The sequence below is a fragment of the Hakea prostrata genome, chromosome 3, assembly GCF_041222555.1.
Source record: "Hakea prostrata isolate BN-2017 chromosome 3, UWA_Hpros_2, whole genome shotgun sequence".
NCBI classification, from domain to species: Eukaryota; Viridiplantae; Streptophyta; class Magnoliopsida; order Proteales; family Proteaceae; genus Hakea; species Hakea prostrata.
The window spans coordinates 1,382,785-1,404,540 of record NC_142602.1 but is presented as its reverse complement, the minus strand read 5'-3'; the positions used below and the strand labels follow the sequence as shown (position 1 = coordinate 1,404,540).

Genomic DNA, 21,756 nt, shown 5'->3' with positions numbered 1-21,756 from the left:
CACAATAGGTGGGATCAATGCTTCTCACGCTATGCTTGATTGATTATGGGGTGGCAAAATTTGACTATAGTCATGTTTCATTGAAACTGCATAGATATCATAGTATGCATAGAAACCTGAGATACTACAAACTGTTTCTGAACATCTTTCTATCAAGTTCAGGGATGAAAGAAATGCCTAACAGCCAGAGGGCAGTCACTTAAATGTTGTTATGAAAGGTACCTCGGCTGTAGCATACACCAGTAATAGCAAAAGCTCTTCATTCTTACTATAGAAGAACTTCCATCTACCAAAAAAATTGTTTAAGATTCAACCTATTACAATGATGGATTATTCAAAGTCATCTCCATCATCAGATCGAACATGAAGAGGACTTAATGGTGAATCATTTCCTTCATCTACCTCTTCTCTAGCTTTCCTTCCCCTGGTGACCCTACCATTCTGCTTTGTCAAGGGATCACCAGTATAATCAGTCTTCTTTCGCTTATTATTCCGCTTAGATTTTCTCTCAACCCCAGAATCCTGTGGATCTTCTCCAACATCTATTGATTTGCCAAGCTGATCAGCACAAATTTCAGTATGTACACTTATAGCATCAAGGGTCTCTTCAGATATTTTGCTATTCTCCACTTTGTTGCAAGTTGATATTATTTTTCCTTGCATATCTTCCACATCATTAGATGACTTGATAACACTAGTTTCATCATCACATAATTCCCCAGCATCAGGCTTTCCAACATCATTGGTTTCTTCTTCTATCAACTCGGCAGTAGACTTCTCAGCAACAGTAGGTTCTTCACTAGATTCTTCAGCATTACTTGATTCCTCCTCATCTTTAGATGCCTCCTCACTCTTAAGCGACTCAATTACATTCATGACATCTCTATTGACCTAAAATAATCAAATCCTCACATATTATCATGTGTTGGGAAATTGAAATGTCATTGGTCTTAGCACGCATTCAAATCATATCAACAGAACAGTTAGTGAACATACCTGTGGGTTTTGAAGGAAATCGGAAATGTCATTCGAGCAAGATGGGCATTTCATAATATTCTTCTGTGCCCTAAGTGTCCGTGTACCATGGCATGTCCTCTGCTTTACAAAAGTCTGGCCAACAAACACATTCTCCAAGCAAGGCTTGCAAAAATTATGAGCACAAGGAGTTGTAAGTGGAAGCGTCATCACATTACGACATATCAGACAGCTGAATTCTGCATGAAATAAGTCATTAAAGGTGAACATATATTATGATCCGTCTCATAAAGACCAAATCCTTCACATGGATGCCATAAAAAAGCATAACTCAGTGAAACAAAACCATAACTGCATATAGCCTAGGTATGGGGTGAACGAGGCATATTATGTTAAACCCTAAGGTACAACTAGGTTCAAAATCCAGGAACAGGAATGGGAGGACAGGGCATTTTTTTTCTGAAACAGCAGGGTACACTTAGATGCCAAATCAAGGAACAGGCATATGGAGACAGCAATAGAATCATTTTTGGAGAAAAATAAAAAGTGATCCGATCAAGGATGATTGTAAGGTAGCAATCCTGGATGAATTTCAATGAACAAAGCCTACTGCTATTACTTAGAATGAGATGATTGACATAAAACAAATTCAAAACAAACCTTTTAGGAGCTTCTCCTTTGCAGTCATCCTCCTTGCTTGTCTAATAGCCGCCCCCATTTTCTTTATATCCCCCGGATTTCCATTGCTCACTTGTTTTTTTCTGCTGGATGGTGGTGGTTTTTTCCATTTCCAACGACCATCCTCCTCCTGCAGCCAACCCCAAAAAGAAACATTAAGACCAGAACCTAAATGGGCATCGACAGCAAGATGAAAATGCAACGACCATCTGTGATTAGAATAATAAATGCCAAACCTATTATATTATGCAAACCGAACATACATACTGTTTAAATTACAGATTACATATATTGTGTATTGTAGCATTATCTCACATCATAATCCCAATGTGGGCTTTCTTTTCTTTCCGTAATATCAGTTGCTGCCTTGAGCTCAGGAATTGAAGGAAGAGGTCTTGGGCAGTCTCCATTCTCGTCACTACAGTTAACAATGCAGAGAAATTTACCAAACAAGAAAAAAAATTACAATTTAAAGAAAAGATTTCCCACGAAAGGATACTAGGAAATGATTAACATTCCTGAAAAATCACAAACCTTGTCCAAGGTGCAGGTTCATTGTCACATCGAACAAATAGGTATCTGCAAACCTTCATACCCTTTTTTTTTCGTTTGGGGTGGGGGGAGGTTGGTTAGGGATGCTTTAAGAATAAAAAATAATGACAATTCAAAGGCTAAAGTTCCAGCCATTTCAAAAACAATATCCTACCTGAATTCCAACTTTGCGCCAACATTTTTCAATCCTATAAACACCATCATACCGCACCCCAGTTTCTGGGGCATAAGCTGATCGTTTCTCTTTGTGAGACCTGCATTAGATATTGATTAGAACATCCGATCAAACTAATTAAAATTAGTTTGAACACAAGTATCGTAGGAAGGAATTGAAACGGTAAGAATTTTGAAAGAAAAACAGCCACCGCCATAATCTTTCCCAACATGTGATGCATAGAAAACCACAATTTGGTTGGGAACCATAATTAGTCCTAGCATGAGAAGCATAACATGAATCTTACCTCACAACGCGGACAGGGTATCCTTTCTTACAGCTGACACGAAGGGACTCATTCATATTTTTAAACTCCTGATCAAATGATTGCAGCTTATTTGTGCGCTTGTTCCCACTCAGATCCCTTCCACCACTGCCAATCATTGAAGCAAAGAAGGACAAGGTCCAATGAAAGACAGGGTAAACAGTATGAGATACATCTTGAATCCAATGTCAACAGTAATGGAAATGAAGATCAATTACTTTGAATAAGGACTGACATCAAGAAGAGAAAATGAATAAAACTATTAGCAGCTTCTCACATTTCTATTTCAAATCAGGAACATTAAAAGGATATAACACTTAAAAAGATTTTAACCGACTTCACTCAGAGCACCTGACGGAATCCCAAACTTCCAAGGATTTCAACCAACCTTAAAACTGATGTGATGCAATCATGCGACTTCACCTAAGGACTGGGTTTTTGGGCGTGCATCCAAATACTGGGTGGCACTAAGAATAACATAGACCATTAGTACTCCATCTATGCAGTTCACATGGAGCCATAATCTACATAAAGCATCCAGTTGACACGAGAAAGTTTTGAATTATATATATATATTGCTAAGATGTAATCATCTTACTCTATGTTAGTTGAAATCGTTTCACACAAGACATGGCTAAACGAGAACATGAATTAGGCAGAGGAACAAACCTCCCAGTGTAGAGAAACCACTCGCCATGATCCTCATCATCTTCATAGCCTCCTGAAAGTGCCACTGATTGAGCACCATAATCAGCTTGGCCGGCAATTCCAGCAACATGCGGAAGATGGGCACCCCATTGGCGGCATTCCATGCGGTCCTCCCAGGCCTCCCCAACCAACACTCCCTGGTTTCTGATGGGTTCATTCTCTGCAAGGATGGGTCCGAAATGATCAGGCGGGACTGTAACAAAAATCTTCCCACTGCATGCATTAGCCTTTCCGGTCTTTTTGGCCCGCACTGTAGTGAATGCCTTATCAGGTCTGTCTTGGTTGTGCATAAAATGGTAAACCTTCAGGGGTCCAGGTTGGTCGGTCAAATTTGATACTTTGGCCATACGTATGGCAACAACAAGCGCCGAGTTGATACGAGGTTGACTCGCCATCTTGTCAGGGAGGGTGCTGCGGCACTTGACACAGGTACGCTTCCCCTGCCCCACCCATCTCTGAAAGCACTTCAAGCAGAAATTGTGGCCACATGGTGTCTGAAACGGCAAAAAGAATAGCGAGAGTGAGTCTCATACCCTCCGATATAGAACACAAAGCTATTGTACCTTCACCTCTGTTCCAACCAAATCAACACACAACTACACCAGCAATTTTTATCTTTTTTTTTTGAAAGCGTTGATCTTTTGTCAAATCAGCCACCCTTGGGGTTTACACCAGTCAGCATTTTTTGTTATTGCTTCTGTTTCAATGAACACATCCAACGGGAATCAGGAGCCTTTCGGGAGAAAGGTAGCCCAATTATGCAATTAGTTTTACGCAATCATAGCTTATTATATCATGATAGACCTGTCCATCAACACAATCACATAGAATAATGAATTGCACAGTTAAATGAATAAATTAAGTATTTAAATATTTATCACTTAAATTCTTTTCTTTCCTATCAAATTAAAATTTTATTGCATTTTCACAGGTCAGAGAATTGTTTTATATGTAACAGTGATTTCCGAGGATATAATTAAGATGGGCATAAATTGACCCAAGCCAGCCTCAGTTCAAAAGATGAAAAGAATAAAATAACATATCTATGACTCAATTCTTAGTTCTAAAATAACATTAACCCATCACTGACCAGAAAAAATCCAATGTTTTTCCACAAGCAAAGGTCCTGAATAACTTTTTCAAGGGTCCCGAATAAAAAAATTTCCTGAGGGATAAATCAACCTTATAATTTTAAAGGAGAACAAAAGAAAATCAAAGCTACATTACGTTCATGCGGTGAAATTCAGTCCTATTAGGTGAAGACAAATTTTTTTTTTTTTTGAGTAGAAGATGAAGACAATCTTTTAAAACACAAACAATGTTACTCTCCCACAGGTGAATAGAAAAATTGCAAGACTCAAAAGACTGAAGCTAGGTGTTTAATATCAGTAACCACATTATAATGTATAGAGGATTTATATCATCTGAGTTGATAGCCTTAACAAGGGTCTCACAAGCTGCAGTCATATTGCTAATGGTTCAGCTTTGAGGGCGCTGCGGGTGTTCATCAAAATGTGCAGCCCCTTGTCATGCTAGATGCAAATACGTGCTTCTAGCAGTCGTACTGCATCGCCATGTAACCACTTAAAAATCTTTAGGGTCATTACCGTTTGAAAAAGCATAAAATGAAAAACAGAAGCAGCTTAGCAAACAGTAGACAATCTTTTGAAATTAGTGTGTGGTTTTTGTGATAAGATAAAATAATAATAATAATAATAATAATAATAATAATAATAATAATAAGACCAGATGGATATTATATTTTTTGTATAGTTGAAACTTCATGTACATTCATTTATTAAACTTCTTTTTTTTTTTAACTTATATTTATAAAATAAAAATAAAAACATTATAGAATTTGCATTGACAATTGAATGCATTGACGATAGAGGACATTGATCGATGCAAATCCAATAAAAATACACTGAATCGGTGACGAAATCTGCGCGGATTTACTTTAATTTGAATTTTGAAGTAGCTGTTCTCTTTAACAAACATTTAAAGACTCCTACCATCACTCAAGTGGTTTCTTTTTTCACATTTTCGTGATACCATATATTAGGGGATCGGTGGAATCATGTGTAATGAATGAGGTTTATGCCGATTCGAGATAATGTATTTTAATTAACTAAACTCTAGTTTTTTTGGAATTACAACATGGCTAATCAGATCATGACAGCCCACGCTATGCACATCAGCTGTCAATGTCGCTAGGCATGGGAAGCAAATGTTAGTGGAATTTCTTTCTCCTCAGGGTATATATATATTCACTGTTGCAGGTTACCGGATCCAAAACGTTCCGTGTATATAGGCGATATAAAATCCAGTACCCGTAAACCGAATTGCTTCCGAAACTTATGTTCTTTTCCGGTTGAGGCGATGGGAATGAAACCAAGTGAAACCAAGTGAAAACCAGGGCGACTGGAGGAAGAAATAATGGGGAAAAAGGATTACAAGCTAGTGAAAACATTAAGTTCCACTACCGGAGCGCGACGGCAAAACAGACAGACAGTTAGGAGAGTGAAGAAATAGAAAGCAAACTTTGATTCAAAAGTTACCATAGTGGGAAAGCCTCTAATCGAAAAGTTGCCATACTAAAACAGATCTGGATTGGCATGTAGAATAATCAAATCAATCGTTTCGCCGAAGTTCCCCGATACCCAAAAAAGATTCAAGAATAGCATACAGCAACTAATAAAAAAAAAAAAACCCTAAAAGTTATCAAAACTTTCAGCAATAATCAGGCGGAGAGAAATGTACTGACCGTAACAGGTCTTTCAAGCAACTGCATACAAAAAGAGCAGTTCAAGCTCTCATCGAGCAGGCCAAGGACACCACTCTTCTTCTTGTTCTTCTTCTTGTCGTCGTCGATATCCGGCGACCGACAGCCTTTGGTCATAAGATTCTGCCGTTTCCTCGCTTTCTCCTGCACTGTCAGAGATTCGTCGGCCTCGATAGCTCGAATCGATGAGATCAGATCGCTGGATGCTCCAGCGGAGTGATGAACTGGAACAGCAGGGGCCATACCATCGCCTTCGGCGGGAACACAATCTGGACATTCCCATTGAAGAGCCGAAGCTAGGGTTTCAGGCCGAGCGATAAGACAGCTTAAATGCCAAGGAGTAACGCAAGTATTGCATACGAGCTTATCGTCGTCTGCAGGTTTTTTCTTGCACAACATACAAATATCATCTCCATCACAGGGGAGTTGCCGTTGCGGTTTCGTCGCCATTGACGATGTGAAGAAGACACAACGCCGATCGTTCTTGCTGTCGAGACAAGACACCTTTGGGTTTTTAAAACGCCGAGGCGGAGATTTGAAACAACATTTAGACGAGATTTGAATTTTCCCCCTTTGCTTGCCAACAGGTTTTTGGCGCTATAACTATTTAATGCTTCAGGATTTCCACTCTGACGTGGGAATTTTTTTTTTTTTTTTTTTTTTTTTACCAAAAAAATAAAAACTGGATTTCCACTTTTAATCCTTAAAATAAATAATGTCTACTATTCTACTCCGGTTTTTATTTTGATAAATCTAGTTATAAAGTTATAATTATGCTCGCTGAGACACATGAATTATGGTAGGATCTGTGTGATCAATTATGACATCGTGGCATTCGCACCCCCCCAACAAATGAATGTTATAATTGTGTCTTTATATTTTCAGGACAAGAGACCCAATGAGTATTTGAACAAACTTGTCAAAGGCCATTTGGTATAGAGAGTACATGGTTTGTTTTCAAGTAATCTTAATTAAGCTTAAGTCCGTATTTAATGGTTACTTTATACAATTCAATAGTAGAGATACGACAAGTTAGTGGAAGATGAATATTAAATATTCGTTATGGAATGAATAATATTAAAGTGTAATTATTTGTCGTAGGGCATTTGATATAGAAAGTATGTAGTTTATTACTCAATTTTAATTAAGTTTAGGTCCGTCTTTAATAGTTACTTTATTAAATTCAATAGCAAAAATGTCCCTATGCCATTAAAATAGAACCTTAATTGTAATTTTTGTATTATAATCCATTATTTTGAGGTTAGAATTAGGTAAGGTCCATATTATTATTACATAAATTTCGTATAGGTTATGCTCATAATTATACAGTTGGCGTGTGTGTAATTTCATATCTATATGATATAAGATAAATTGATATTAAAGATAAAGATCAAAAGAAATTCAACTATATAATGTAAAATATATAAAAATAAAAATAAAAACGCTTACTTTTATGCACAAATACGTAATTTCTATATTCTATTTTATTTTGACTCGTTTTGATAAGATAAATATACAAACAATATCAAACATTGTGTTACTAATCACAAATAAATGATAAGACTTTAAAGTAAATTATAATGAATGATATGTACTCTATTTATTTTTTATTTTCTTACTTAAATGTTGAATTCAATATAGAGACTATATAAATTATAAGTTATTCCAACAAGTGAAACAGTGGATAAAAGATAAACATTTATATGCATCCAATTTGTTTAGTTCTATCGAAAAAATAAAAAAATAAAAGAAAAGGGGATTGTGTTTAAATGTCAATCGAACTTATTGTGTGGGCAACTTATAGAATTTATCCTTCTCTATACATCAAACCTGGCCAAGTAAAAGCATGCAAATAATGGATCTATTTTGATAAGATTGTTGTGGTCCTCCTCATAAATGGACACACACCCCAAATTTGACTATTTGGTGCACTTATTCTTTAGCCCTCATTTGTTGACAATGAAATGAACATATGATAAAAAAGACTAATGCAAGCCTTCTCTCCTTATTCCCTTATTTATAAGTGCAAGTATGTATTGTCAAATATATCATTAATTGCATGAAGAAAAAAATGCAAGTAATGAGAATTTGTTTTTCTCAAAACGTTCACCCTCCTGTCTATAAATAGATGAGAGGTGTGCTTGAGATATGTACAAGAGAGAGGCAAGATAGAGGGGAAGTGAAGTCATAAATCTCTTGAGTGAACTCACCAAGTGCAGAGTTTTGATATTGAGTGCAGTGTTTATGAGTTGGAGTAGTAGGTTGAAACTCTTGTAGGATTGAGAGTGTAAGTTGTGAGAAGGTGTACAGAGGTATCCAGTTTTAGACAAGTGTTGTATTTCAACTTTCTCATAGTGAAGTCCCACTACACTCGTGGATTTAGGTGCAAAGCCGAACCACGTATATTGTTGTCGGTGCTTATTGTAGGATTACTTATTTCGTTATCTTTTACGTGGGTCCCACATAAGCATTATTCACGTGGGTCCCACACCGGCACTATTCACGAATACCTTTTTGTATTGTTTTTCTTCTGTCGATCTTTTACACGGGAGGAAAAATAGTGAATCATCTATCGGTATTTTCCCTAACAAAAACTCACAATAAAATTGTACATATTTCAAGAATAATAGATTTTATGTATTGCAATACACACAGGAGGGGAACCCGAACCGGGCCGCGCCGACCGCCAAGGGCGAGCACCGGCCGCCCCGGACAAAAAAAAAAAAAAAGAAAAAGGGAAAAAAGAAAAGAGAAGAAGAACGGAGACGGGGAGAAAAGTTAAAAACTTTTCAAACAAGTAAAAAAAGAAACACGTAAAGAACAAAAATGTTTATAATTAAAAGAGTACGGGAACCGCGGCCCCACAGCCCCCACAGAATGTTAGGCAATCAACACTTTTACATTATGGCAACGATAAATCTAAATTTTTATATTCTATTATTAATTCAAAACAAAAACAATAAATTTAAACTTTTATGAAATAAGTTTGTAAGACAATAATAATAAACCACTGGAGAAGATACATGGAAATAAGGTGCTAATATGAAAGTGGAGCACAACATCAAATTTACACTCACTCAGTGTGATTTGTTTGAATAAATAGAATTGAAAAGTGAAATTAAAATATAAAGCAGCTTGTCTCTCCATTATCATCCACTTTTGAATTTAAAATACTAACCAGCTTCTCTCTCCATAACCATCCACTTTGTTCTGTTTCTCAGTCACGCCTGTCTCCTTAATAATCAATCTAACACAGTTGTAAGAGTAGATGTTTTTTGTTTGTTTGTTTTGGTGTTTTTTTTTGTAGGAGGGGTAATGATGGGCAAGATGGGCAAAGATCCAAATTACTTGAATGAAATGGCAGAATCACTAGAATATTAAACGGGTTTTTATTGATAGCCAAATCAATTGGTTCTATTTTTATCAAAATAAATTAGGAAAATCCTTTTGGATTGAATTATTTTTGTTTTTTGTTTTTTAATTAATCTCTAGTAGAAGAAACGTTCTCTAACAATGAAAAGAAAGGTAGCACTAAATCCATGAATGTGAGCAACACCATCATAACACAACGGCACGGTCCCTTCACCAACAGAAATCCTGTCAACCACAACTAAGCAGGCTCAGGGTCATGGCCCATTTAAGGCCCAATTTTAAAATCTCACTGTAGCCCAATCTCAATTCAGGCCCAACTCACGATTCAAGTAAGCCATTGTTATTATATTATGGGCCTATTGCCAACCGCTTACGACGGCGACGAGTCGACGACAACTTCACATTCCATAAACAACCCCACCCAAAAAAGAAGAAGTTAAATATGTATCATACTACATTTACTTCTGCGTGTAATCCTAACCGTTGTTTACCAAAAGAAAAGTACAATCGAAATCGTTCAATTAGGATCCAGTCCTTGTAATTTTTTCTTCCTTCATCATCGTTAGGTATTTCGAAATGGGGGCGGAGAGAGATTAGAATTATGCGCCGAGGGAATTGTATTTTTCCGATCATCTCATCCGTCTTGAAAATATCTCGACATCATTCCTCTCCATCATCTTCTTTGTTCGCCAATTTGTGCCGCACTCCCTGTGCTTGGTCTAGTCTCTATCCGCCAACAACTACATCTCATTCACATTGCACTGTAATTCACTGCGGCGGTCGGGACACGCGAGCCACCGTGGCAATGGACGCTTCTGAAGAAACTCTGCGAAGAGATTTGGCCGACAAACAAGCTGCTATTGATACTCAAGGTAGCTCTGTCAGGGATCTTAAGGCTTCTGGTGCGGCGAAGGTGGACATCGATGCAGCAGTAGAAGCATTAAACGCATTGAAGCTGCAGAAATCATCCATTGAAAAGAAGCTTCAAACTGCCATCACTGGTGGCAATGGCCCTACCTCTCTCAGCAGGGATGCTTTTCGTCAAGCTGCTGTCAATACGTTGGAGCGGCGGCTCTTCTATATCCCGTCTTTCAAGATCTATAGAGGTGTTGCTGGTTTATACGATTATGGCCCCCCTGGTTGTGCGGTTAAGGCTAATGTCATCGCTTTCTGGCGTCAAGTAATTTCCTTCACCCCCTGCGAACTATTGTTTCATTTGCTAGCTTTTTAATATGTCACCAACTATACTGGTTTTGTTTGATATAAGTTAGTCTCTCTCCCTCCCTGGCTAGGCTCTCCGCCCATTATTTGATATGCTAAGTTACCATGGAGTTCTAGTATACTAGTTATTATTACTTATTAGAATGAAAGGCCTAGGTTCAGTGTTCAGATGGGAACTGTTTTATTTCTGGATCACTTGTATCTTACACTTCAAGTTCCCTGGAGCAGTTTAGAAGCTTAAGCTTGATGATGCGGCTTTCTGTTGGGTTAACTGTAGGTTGGATTTTTTAGGTGATGAGCCTAATTCGGTTGCATTCATTCAGTGCTAAATTGAAACTAGTCAAATTGATTCCCCTTGATTTTTACGGGAGCAGACTTCTGTTACCCCTGATAGAAGTTATAAATCTATACTTCATTGAGTTGGGTACTGTAGAAGAGTATATATAACAACCATGGTTTGAAATTTCCCCCCATCTCGCCATTTCACTCTTAGGCAAGATTGGCGAAATACCAAAATTTCCGGCAAATTGGATTTTTTTTCTTTCTTCTAATTTCGATTGGATGTTTCGGTGGGGCTATTTTGGCATGGTTTTTAGTGTCCAGCCTAATTTGAGGCTAAGAAACCCAATGGGATATTTATTTTTGCCTAAAAATATAACCCAAAGTGGTGTTCTAGATTGACACATCACAACTGCATGGGGTGAAACTGGAAGTCTGGAACATGAATTTTAACAAATGTAAATACAGATATTATGCAAGAGAACATTAAGATTTTCATTAAAATAAAACAGTAAAGATGGCAACTAAACTAAAATTCAATATATAAGTACAAGTGTGGTGTAGAATTTAGTAGTTAGTTGTACACAGTTAAACATATTATTTTCATGTCCATTGTGAGTTCATAGATCGACCCATCGTGTTCAACATATATTATTCCCATTCCCATCCAACAATTTTCTAACATGCATTTTCAAAGAAAATCTAGTTTAGGGTAGAATGGTATACCTCAGAGATGAAAAGCTTCAAGATCTGATAGAAATGACGTTGGACCACCTGATGCATGCGTTTGTCAGAAATATCCATGCAAGAACACGTGGAAAATGACGAAGATCGACTCTAAAATCATGAAAAACACGGTTGGGAGCACAAAATCAGCCAAAACAAGCTCTGTCAAAATTTTGCTCGAAATGGGGTGAAATTTTCACAAAATGAGCCTTTTGTAGTGAATCTCGGCCAGAATTCTTGCAGGATTTTGTAAATCTCACGAGATTTTGCTGAGATAGTGCATGTTTTCATATCGCCCCTAGTTTGTTTCAGTTCTTACTGAAATGGCAAGATTTTGCAAAATTTCACCGAAATCTCACGAAATTTAGTACTATGACAACAACTGGTTACAAGGTACAAAGACAGAAATACCTGAAGCTGAAAAATACTAAACTGTATCCTTCACAACCTGTTGGCTTCTGGAGTTATCTAACATTGTCTATGGTAGAATCCTGCAGTAACCTATTTGTGGTTATTTACTTATTATCCATTCTCTCTGATCTCACCAAATCTCTGTGAACTCCTTTGTAAGTTACGTTACTTTTGAACACAATCAGCCTTAGATATGTGGTTTGCCTGAAATTTTTTTTTGTCTTAAAAAATCAGCATTTTGTCCTGGAGGAGAACATGTTGGAAGTGGATTGTCCATGTGTCACACCAGAAATTGTCCTGAAAGCATCTGGGCACGTAGATAAGTTTACAGACCTCATGGTCAAGGATGAAAAAACAGGAACTTGTTACAGGGCTGATCACTTGCTCAAAGATTTCTGCAAGGAGAAGCTTGAAAAGGACCTGAGTATGACTGCAGAGAAGGCAGCAGAGCTGAAGAACATTCTTGCAATTCTAGACAATCTCTCTGCAGAAGAACTGGGGGCAAAGATCAAGGAATATGGTATAGTGGCTCCAGACACTAAGAACCCTCTTTCAGATCCTTATCCATTTAACTTGATGTTTCAAACATCAATTGGTCCATCTGGTTTGATACCTGGGTAAGCACTTGATTTAGTCATTGTATTTACTTCCAGCACATTTTACTGATATAAGATTGCTTCTTATTAATACATGTATTTTAACCCATTTATGTCATCTACTGCAGATACATGCGCCCTGAGACTGCACAAGGCATCTTTGTTAACTTCAAGGACTTGTACTATTTTAATGGAAATAAGCTTCCTTTTGCTGCTGCACAGATTGGTCAAGCTTTTAGAAATGAGGTCCCAATCTCGTACTATCATAGTAATGTCATTGTGACTTCAATATCTCTTTGCAAGTATCTGTAAATGGCTATTGCTTTTGTACACAAGCATTCCCCTGTCCCTCCAATTTTTGTAACCTCCCAACTTGTGTATATAATAGTCAGATTGTTTATCTATTTGTTTTTCACCCACTATTTCTCTCTTTGTTTGATTTAGGGTTCTTCCTCTCCATGCTGTACTCTAGTTTTTGCACTATAAGAAGCAATTGGAATCAATTTCAATCTGATTTTTTTTTCTATTATAAAATCCAGATATCTCCTCGCCAAGGTCTTCTAAGGGTTCGTGAATTTACCTTAGCAGAGATTGAGCACTTTGTGGATCCTGAAGACAAATCTCATCCAAAATTTGGTGATATTGCACACTTGGAGTTCTTAATGTTCCCTAGGAAAGAGCAAACTTCTGGACAGTCTGCGAAGAGAATGCGTATTGGTGATGCAGTTTCTGAGGTTGGATTGATTTGTATGTGACTTAAATACCCCTATTGAGGTGTCATTTAGACATTCCCTATATAAGTCTCTGCATACACACATGCTTTCTCTCTGTCTCTCTGTCTCTCTTATATGGGGAGTGCCCAGTGGCACCTCTATAGGTGTATTTAGAACTTTTACGCTTGTCTTATTTTAAGATAGGCATATAAAAAGGTTTTCAACAATAATTTGGAAAGGGCATATCAGCTGACATTGCTAAAATGCATCATCGTAATGCATAATCTTCTGGTATATCTGTGAAATGACACTATTGTCCTCATTAGAAAAGCATTGCCTATTATGCTGAAGGGAAGAAAAGCAAGGTTAAAAATTATTTGACACCTTGAGGGGTATGTTACTTAGTACATTTATTTGTATTTACTATTGGGCAGGGAATTGTCAACAATCAAACGCTTGGCTACTTCATTGGAAGAGTATACCTATTCCTAACTCAACTGGGAATTGACGAAGAGCGGTTGCGTTTCCGGCAGCATATGTCAAATGAAATGGCTCACTATGCTGCAGACTGTTGGGATGCAGAGATTGAGTCCTCCTATGGCTGGATTGAGTGTGTTGGGATTGCAGACAGATCTGCATACGACTTACGTGCTCACTCGGTAAGTTTTTAACCCAATATTGTGGGATGGATACTGCTAAAGTCTGACTGCTGATTAGTTACTTCATCTTTAAGCAACAACTGATTCCATGTTCTGGAATTAACACAGTTCCTGTTGGACCTGTTTTGCTCATCTGCCATATACAAGTTTAAATTTACTTATCAATCACCTTGAGAGAATGATAAAAGTTTATTTTTCCATGATCCTTATTTTTATTGGAAAGTAGTTGGTTGGAATATTCAACATCCTTTCCTCTTTCACTTTAATTTTGTTCAAGCCAAACAATCATTTCAGTTGCACTGTGACATTGATCATGTACTATTGTTATTATTATTATATACTTTGTTGTAGTTATTTTTTAACATGCAAGAGTATATGTTAATTGTGACAAACTGAGTGTTTTCTTTTGGCTTTCATTTTTTGAAAGAGGGGGGGGGGTCTTACATTAAGTGAAATATAATGCAGCTAACTAAACAACTAACCTACTCCACCATACCAAAACAAAACATAGAACAGAACCCATGCAAAACTGAGGGAACATGGATTTGTGGGTTCGTAGCATAAAGGAATTAAAAGCAGGGCAACCTCACTTAGCTTTGTGGTTTCAACATACAAAATCTCTCTGGGTTGTTTGCATATATATATAAAGTAAGGCAAATCACCTAAAGGAAATGAGTAAGGTTATTTGAGCAAGATGGTCTTGTCGGGACTCATGAGATTGATCCGTGCCTTGTTCATCTAGCTGACATGTCCTCTCCACAAAGAAGTCTAACCAGAAAATACATTCTGCTTGCAAAAAATATAACAGCTAGAAATTGGGGGACGAATCATCAAATTTGGGCATATTGGGCAGCTGAATTCTGCATGAAGCTCCATGTTACATCACAATTAACTTAAGTTTAATGAACCTTGACTAGAACTTTACTCATAGAAGGGTAAAAAAACTGTTTTTGTGCATAGATTTTTTTTTCTTCTTCTAGGTTTTGGTCTTCCGGTCTATTGAGATTTTGACATGATGATCGGCGTATTCCATTAAAGCTTAAAGGAAAATTTTATAGGACCGTTGTTCGACCAGTTATGATGTACGGTGCAGAGTGTTGGGCTGTTAAAAAGAATCATATAGATAAACTAAGTGTAGCAAAAATGAGGATGCTAAGATGGATGAGTGGCAAAACTAGGATGGATAAGATAAGAAATGATCATATTAGAGTTGGTCTGGGAGTTGCTCCCATAAGTGATAAGCTTCGAGAAAGTCGTTTGAGGTGGCACAGCCACGTTCAACGGAGACCTATAAATGCCCCTGTACGGAGAAGTGATATAATCCATATTGAAGGAAATAGAAGAGCTAGGGGTAAACCTAAGATAACCTTAGGAGAAGTGGTGAGAAATGATATGTATAGCTTAGGCCTTGTATCTAGCATGGCCTTGATCAGAACTGATTGGAGGGCAAGAATCCATGTAGCCGACCCCATTTAGTTGGGACAAGGCTTATTTGTTGTTGTTGTTGTTGTTGACCTCATATCAGTATAGCTACATTTTTTCACCTTTTATCGTGCAAATCTACGAGGATGTGCTGGATCATATATCATATTAGAATTGAACCCTTGGAAACCAAGTCTAATAATCTTTTCCCAATTCATTCCGAGGGATAACCCTATTATTATTATTAAATTCTTTTTTTATACTTACTTTAAATGTTGAAATCGATAAATTGGTTTGTGTGCCATGTGAAGTACATAATCAGCGATCAACCCCCAGTGTCATAACCACAGTTCCCTTGTATGTTGAGATAGGCCTTTCTTATTTATCCTTGTGTTTGTGTTGATTCCAAGTCAAGGGACATGCAGATTGCAGTGAGGACCAGATAAAATGTTGAATTTAGACATTTTAATGATTCAGAAACCCTATTCCCTAATTAAGGATCATGATTCAGATGTAACTTTGTATTTGAGCACTACCACAGAGAGTATCACAAGATGGATCTCAGAATGGTATGTTATTGTAGAAGGAGTTGAAGCAAAGTCAAACTTTCAGGGCCACCTCTTTGTTTGCCGAATAGCTTCTACTGGCCATTTTTCCTACTTGATGGTGGTTGCTTCTTTTATTTCCAAAAACCTCCTTTGAAACTTACCCTGAAGTTTTCCACATACATAAGGAGGCCTTATCTGCAAGGCAAAATGACTGGCCCCAAATGGTTAGAATAAATAAACCCTAAAACAACCAGAGAATGTCACAAGTGCAGTGATACAAGCTGAGACTTGTTTATCCTGATTTGAGGTGATACAGATATGTATCGGTAATGCAAAGTGTCTCTGAGATGATTTATTAGTGCATCTCTTAATGCTTTGTGATGGTAAAGATTTGTCATGATGAAAGAAAGAGTAGCAGAATAAACTTGTAGAAATTCCATGTTTTTCCCTTGCAGGAGAAAAGTGGTGTTCCTCTTATAGCCCATGAGAAGTTTTCAGAACCCAAGGAAGTGGAGGTAGCTCTTCTCTCCTCTTTATTACTTGTGTATATGCAGTTTTCTATGCATGCTCCTCATATTCAAAACCTCACTCTTTTCATTTTCAGTTTTATTAATGTAATTGTATAAGATAAAAAACTGTGACATATTTTCAGAAACTGGTCATAGTCCCAGTGAAGAAGGAATTAGGTCTGGCATTCAAGGGTAATCAAAAGAATGTTGCTGAGGCTTTGGAGGTAAAGTAAAATTTTCTGTGGAAGCTACAAGTTGTATTAAATGTAATGTCTTTATCCCTTTATTGTTAAATGTTCTGTCATCTCTTTGGCAGAGCATGGATGAAAAAGAAGCTATGGAGATGAAATCAACTTTGGAATCCAAGGGAGAGGTGGAGTTCCATGTATGTACTCTTGGAAAAGCTGTTACTATTAAGAAGAACATGGTGACAATATCTAAGGAGAAGAAAAAGGAACACCAACGAGCTTTCACTCCTTCAGTGATTGAGCCATCATTTGGCATTGGAAGAATAATTTACTGCCTATTTGAGCACTGCTTCTACACAAGACCAAGTAAAGCCGGAGATGAGCAGTTGAATGTATTCCGCTTTCCTCCTCTTGTTGCTCCCATAAAGTGCACAGTTTTCCCACTTGTGCAGAATCAGCAATATGAAGAAGTTGCCAAAAGGATCTCTCAGTCACTCACTGCAGTTGGGATCTCTCATAAGATTGACATTACTGGTATGTAACTGTAAATCATTTGGATTTCATATTCTATTACTGGCTATGTTCTACTTGTGTGCTGTTGGACATGCATGGGTCTGTGTACAACCATGAAGATGCCTCTTTAGATGTAAATGAATTTGACTAGATGATAAGTTTGCTAGATTTCTTCCATTTAGGGCAAAAACTTGTCACTAGTGATATGTGATGGCAACTGCAAGGATTTTAGACAGCTGACCCATTTATTTGAGTTATGGCTTGGTTGAATTGTTAATTATTTCATGATGTACAGTTGATTGTTAGCTCATTGACTTTGCAGGTACGTCTATTGGGAAAAGATATGCGAGAACAGATGAACTTGGTGTACCTTTGGCTATCACTGTGGATTCGACATCATCAGTTACAATTCGAGAAAGAGATAGCAAGGATCAAATTCGTGTGAGTGTAGAGGCTGTAGCTTCTGTTGTCAAAGAGGTGACTGATGGATCAAGCACTTGGACGGATGTGTTGTGGAGATTCCCAGCTCATTCGCACGTGTCAAACGAGGAGTGAGAAGTCAAAGGTTGAATGTTATTGGGCCGTTCACAGGTCCCATGGGGAGAAATTCTCTGGGGGGGAGTACTAAGAATTTTAATTTACAGCGGAAGGTAGTTTATGGTAGTGCAGCATGCACAATCAAGAAAACGTGTTTCGCTTTGTAACGTCCATCTCCTCAAATGGTTGAGCATGAAGGCTACAGTTGGTATGGTTTCTTCTTCACTTTTGGTTGATTTATGAAATAGTCAACTAATAAATATTTGTTTTGAAGTTGAAAATTGTTTTGGTTGTATCAGTTTGAAATATTTCTAGATAAAAAAAAAAAAAGATTTCTGGGTATAGATTCCCTTTCTTAAATTCCATGTGAAAGGGTGATGCTCAGTTTTGAATCTGAGATATTGAAATTATTGCTTTGCTCATCCAAATTATTTCTGTGTCTCCTTGTTACAGATCAGGAATGGAAACAATTTCAATTTTAAACCTACTTTTTAGAATTTTTATTCCATTTGGTTCAGTTTATTTTCTTCTTTAGAGCCAGAATCAAAGTACTGTCGTATATTTAAATAAAATATTAAAAACTAGTCCCGACTCCCGAGAATGTAGTCAAATGTGCAATTTTATTTTAGGGTGGTAAGAAATTTCCCTTCACCCATCTTCTTCATCTTCTTTCATTTTTCCCTTTTCATTTTGGTCTCTGTTGCACCAAACTTCCCAGCAATATTGACATGGGTGTCGGTTTCAATGCACAAATGGGTAGGCGTCAGCCGTCAGTCATCTTCTACGAGCACCCCCGCCACTTTATATACAACCTAAGTCTGTCTTCCTGATACTTCACCTCTCTATGCAATCTCCCTGCGTCTCAACCTAACCTATCTGCAACTTCTAATTTTGCATTGCAAGTTGCAACTGGGGGGTTTTTCCCTGAATCTAACGTCAACAGACCCAACAGCTCGTGATAAGGGAAGATACAAAAGTCTGCAACTATTGCGGTAAAAATAACAAAGCAACCTCCATTACTAATTGGAAGAGGTAATGCATAAACTTACTAGTACAATAGTACATAAATAAACTATAAGACTATCATGGAGTGTTCCACGGCTGGAAGATTTTTTTCCAGCCTAACAGCATGGACGAAAAAGGTACAGGACTTAAAAGAGAGGTTCTGATCTGCAGTTGATTGAGTCGAAAACAGAGGAAGAGAGATATTACAGGATCAGCCCCTCTGATTGATTAACTTTAACTGTCTTGAATGGCAACCAACGGCAGTTTACCTCCATAGATATCTGGTAGCTGGCTCTCATCGATGTCTTCAGCTAGAGTTGAGACCAGCATCTTGGATTCCACAAATACCACCTGTTCAGGGTACCCACAACATATGAAACGTGTCAATTAACGATGAGTATGCCGAGGTTGGAATCGGTTGTTGGATCATACATTCATACCACAGCATACGATAGGATGATCGAGGTTAGCTCTGCTTGTTTGTAGTTTGTGTCTTTGTGACAGAAAGGAAGAATTTTCTAGCACTCTGTTTTGGTGTATATGCCTAAGCATACAGATCGATGGGGGGGAAAAGAATAAGAAATATACATGGACATGAGTGTAAGGAAAAGGGTCAGAACATCACCTTCTCCCTCGTCTTCTTGTCAATAAATGGGTAAATGATTTTCCACACTTTCATAAATAGATATGGAACGTTGATCAGAAATAACTTGCCAAGCCTTTCTGGATAACTATCCTGTCATTGGAAGAAGCAGAGCAATCCTTAATTATGATCTAGATTACCATTCTGGACCGAGTTTTTCACATCCAATTCAAGTCTAGAAGAAACTAGTTTCATGGTGGAGACTGCTGGAGCCTGGAGATCACTACTGTACCTGCAGGATCGAGAAAGCTGCTACATATCCACGTATGTCACAGTTATTGGAGTATCCCCATCCTTTAAGGTCTACGATAACAAGGAACTTTTCTTGTCCTTGGGGAATCCTACGTATATGATTTTTGTTAATTTCTAACTGAAAACTCAGATCTCTCTCATATATATTTATATATTTATAATAACTGAAAACTCTAATTAATTAATTTGCTGTAAACCTGTGCTTTGAAACATAAAAGAAGACGAGGGAGGCATAATACCACATATCCAGTGGAGGATTGATTAAATTACCTTGAACATATCCTGTCCAGCGAATAAACTACATAACCTGTAGAGACAAAATGATTAATTAGCCATTGGACAGCCCGAGTGAGTCTAATTTAAACAGTAGTAGAACATCATCTGCTTTTGCTAAATTAAAATATTTAGTGTTCGATCTGGAGTTGATCATGAACATTATTAATTAGTCCGAAGACAGCAGAGAAATCAAAAGTGCTGCGTAGGTCGTAGTAGCTAGCTAGCTAGGTTAATTTATAAACATACGTACGTACGTACGCACGTACGCTTGAGTTCTTCTGTGCCGTCTTTACTCGGAAAATGTCTGGCAAGAAGAATGGTGACTATGGGCCTTCCCTGGTTATCCAATCCTTGCATGAACTGCTTATTATGGGAAAGATGGTGTCCGATTTCTGATTCAGAAATGGAGCCATTCGGGACAAAAGAACGTCTCCATTTTAGATACTTGAGGAACAAGTCGGAGGCCTTGTCAATGTCTAGATCACCAGCACGGAGAAACCTTCTGATCATCCTATCATCTTCTTCCTGAATCATGAATAAGAATGAGAAACACACACACGTACATTTATTACAATCAAGTTGAAAGTGATGTTTGTACAGAGGAGGAGGAGGAGGAGCAGCAGCAGCAGGAGGAAAAGGGGCCGGAGTTGGAAATTAATATTTTAAACTAACCTTGGCAGAGGGGTCTTGTTTTTCAACTAATGCTCTGACGAGACTCACTTTGCTGCATTCGTTTTCCTTTTCCTTTTCCTTGTCATCGTTGCAGCTTGTGCAGTCCTGCATAGGTTGTGATGCTTCCGCAGCTACCTCTTTCGAACCCATATTGTAGAGCAGAGCAGAAATTAAGCAGAGAGCAGAGACGGAAGTAGAAGCTCTTGCGCTTGCTTTCTTTATTTCTAATAAATATACAACTTTCAAGTCCTGCGTGCATTGGTTGTGATATATGCTTCCGGGGCTACTTCTTTATGATCACGTATCATGTTTTCATGTCCCACGGATCTTAATTACCTAATTTAATTTCCAGAATGATAGGATAGGATAGGATAGGCCAGAGAGAAGACGTAAAATGAACATAATAATAATAATAATAATAATAATAATTAAGTTGACAGATAGTTGGCACTGCACTTAATCGGTTGGGTTCGGTTGGTTGGTCTTTACATATGTATGTATGTATGTATGTATGTATGTATGTATGTATATAATGAGTTACGTTATTAGTGAGTTAGTTCCTCCTGACTCCTGAGTCCTGATCATGTAAGTTACGAAACTCTGAAAACTCTCTCTGTCACTCTCTCTCTCTCTCTCTTACACCCTTTCATCAGATAGTTTGGAGGGAAAGGTCCATATCTTAGATATATCTATGATTCATTATTTGCTAGCTAGCGTTTAATGGTGAAACCCCTTCTAAGCATCTTATTAAGCATGTATGTATGTAATAAACGGATCGATATATATTAAGAAAGAAAACACAATCTTAGATCTGAACTTACTTAAAGATAAGAATTAATAATTACCTCAAATCTGGTCCTAGCTAGCTAGCCTCTTAGGTTAGGTTAGGTTAGGTTAGACTGTTAAGAGTCAGTGGCGTGGGTGAGCTGGCCTCTTTTATGAGTCGTTAATAATAATAATAATAATAATAATAATAATGAAAGAAAAATAGTCGTAAATCAAATGTTAACTGGACTCTTGAGGAAAAGGAAGCTCGATCA

The 21,756-nt window shown here is 37.6% G+C and overlaps 3 protein-coding genes across 3 annotated transcripts; 1 reads left to right on the top strand and 2 right to left on the bottom strand.

The window, feature by feature from the left end:
- Nucleotides 1–14: 14 nt before the first annotated feature.
- Nucleotides 15–6,737, bottom strand: LOC149019861 (E3 ubiquitin-protein ligase ORTHRUS 2-like). The gene is made up of 9 exons (XM_089147851.1): nucleotides 6,157–6,737; nucleotides 3,354–3,886; nucleotides 2,667–2,792; nucleotides 2,360–2,459; nucleotides 2,188–2,249; nucleotides 1,969–2,071; nucleotides 1,636–1,783; nucleotides 997–1,214; nucleotides 15–891 (listed from the first exon to the last, which is right to left on the bottom strand). Exons 1-9 carry the CDS (start codon nucleotides 6,622–6,624, stop codon nucleotides 331–333), a joined length of 2,319 nt encoding a protein of 772 aa, XP_089003977.1. The 5' UTR covers nucleotides 6,625–6,737; the 3' UTR covers nucleotides 15–330.
- Nucleotides 6,738–10,078: 3,341 nt separating this feature from the next.
- LOC149019860 (glycine--tRNA ligase, mitochondrial 1-like) lies at nucleotides 10,079–18,856 on the top strand. Its single transcript, XM_089147848.1, has 9 exons — nucleotides 10,079–10,726; nucleotides 12,418–12,800; nucleotides 12,908–13,025; nucleotides 13,319–13,513; nucleotides 13,927–14,151; nucleotides 16,577–16,636; nucleotides 16,774–16,854; nucleotides 16,947–17,352; nucleotides 17,654–18,856. The coding sequence occupies exons 1-9, from the start codon at nucleotides 10,148–10,150 to the stop codon at nucleotides 17,884–17,886; spliced, it is 2,280 nt and encodes a 759-aa protein (XP_089003974.1). The 5' UTR covers nucleotides 10,079–10,147; the 3' UTR covers nucleotides 17,887–18,856.
- LOC149019859 (phosphatidylinositol/phosphatidylcholine transfer protein SFH13-like) lies at nucleotides 18,857–21,024 on the bottom strand. Its single transcript, XM_089147850.1, has 5 exons — nucleotides 20,717–21,024; nucleotides 20,311–20,569; nucleotides 20,039–20,075; nucleotides 19,499–19,857; nucleotides 18,857–19,224 (listed from the first exon to the last, which is right to left on the bottom strand). The coding sequence occupies exons 1-4, from the start codon at nucleotides 20,864–20,866 to the stop codon at nucleotides 19,740–19,742; spliced, it is 564 nt and encodes a 187-aa protein (XP_089003976.1). The 5' UTR covers nucleotides 20,867–21,024; the 3' UTR covers nucleotides 18,857–19,224; nucleotides 19,499–19,739.
- Nucleotides 21,025–21,756: the final 732 nt, after the last annotated feature.

Excerpts from the sequence above, each read along its gene's own strand:
- LOC149019861 (XM_089147851.1), bottom strand. The coding sequence starts at position 6,624 with ATGGCGACGAAACCGCAACGGCAACTCCCCTGTGATGGAGATGATATT. Across the intron at positions 2,250-2,359 it reads GGCGCAAAGTTGGAATTCAG|GGTATGAAGGTTTGCAGATA; the intron begins GTAGGATATTGT and ends CGAAAAAAAAAG. Across the intron at positions 1,784-1,968 it reads GCCCACATTGGGATTATGAT|GAGGAGGATGGTCGTTGGAA; the intron begins GTGAGATAATGC and ends GGTTGGCTGCAG.
- LOC149019859 (XM_089147850.1), bottom strand. The coding sequence starts at position 20,866 with ATGGGTTCGAAAGAGGTAGCTGCGGAAGCATCACAACCTATGCAGGAC. Across the intron at positions 20,570-20,716 it reads AACAAGACCCCTCTGCCAAG|GAAGAAGATGATAGGATGAT; the intron begins GTTAGTTTAAAA and ends TTCATGATTCAG. Across the intron at positions 19,858-20,038 it reads CTGGACAGGATATGTTCAAG|GATTCCCCAAGGACAAGAAA; the intron begins GTAATTTAATCA and ends TCATATACGTAG.
- LOC149019860 (XM_089147848.1), top strand. The coding sequence starts at position 10,148 with ATGCGCCGAGGGAATTGTATTTTTCCGATCATCTCATCCGTCTTGAAA. Across the intron at positions 10,727-12,417 it reads TCATCGCTTTCTGGCGTCAA|CATTTTGTCCTGGAGGAGAA; the intron begins GTAATTTCCTTC and ends TTAAAAAATCAG. Across the intron at positions 16,637-16,773 it reads CAGAACCCAAGGAAGTGGAG|AAACTGGTCATAGTCCCAGT; the intron begins GTAGCTCTTCTC and ends ACATATTTTCAG.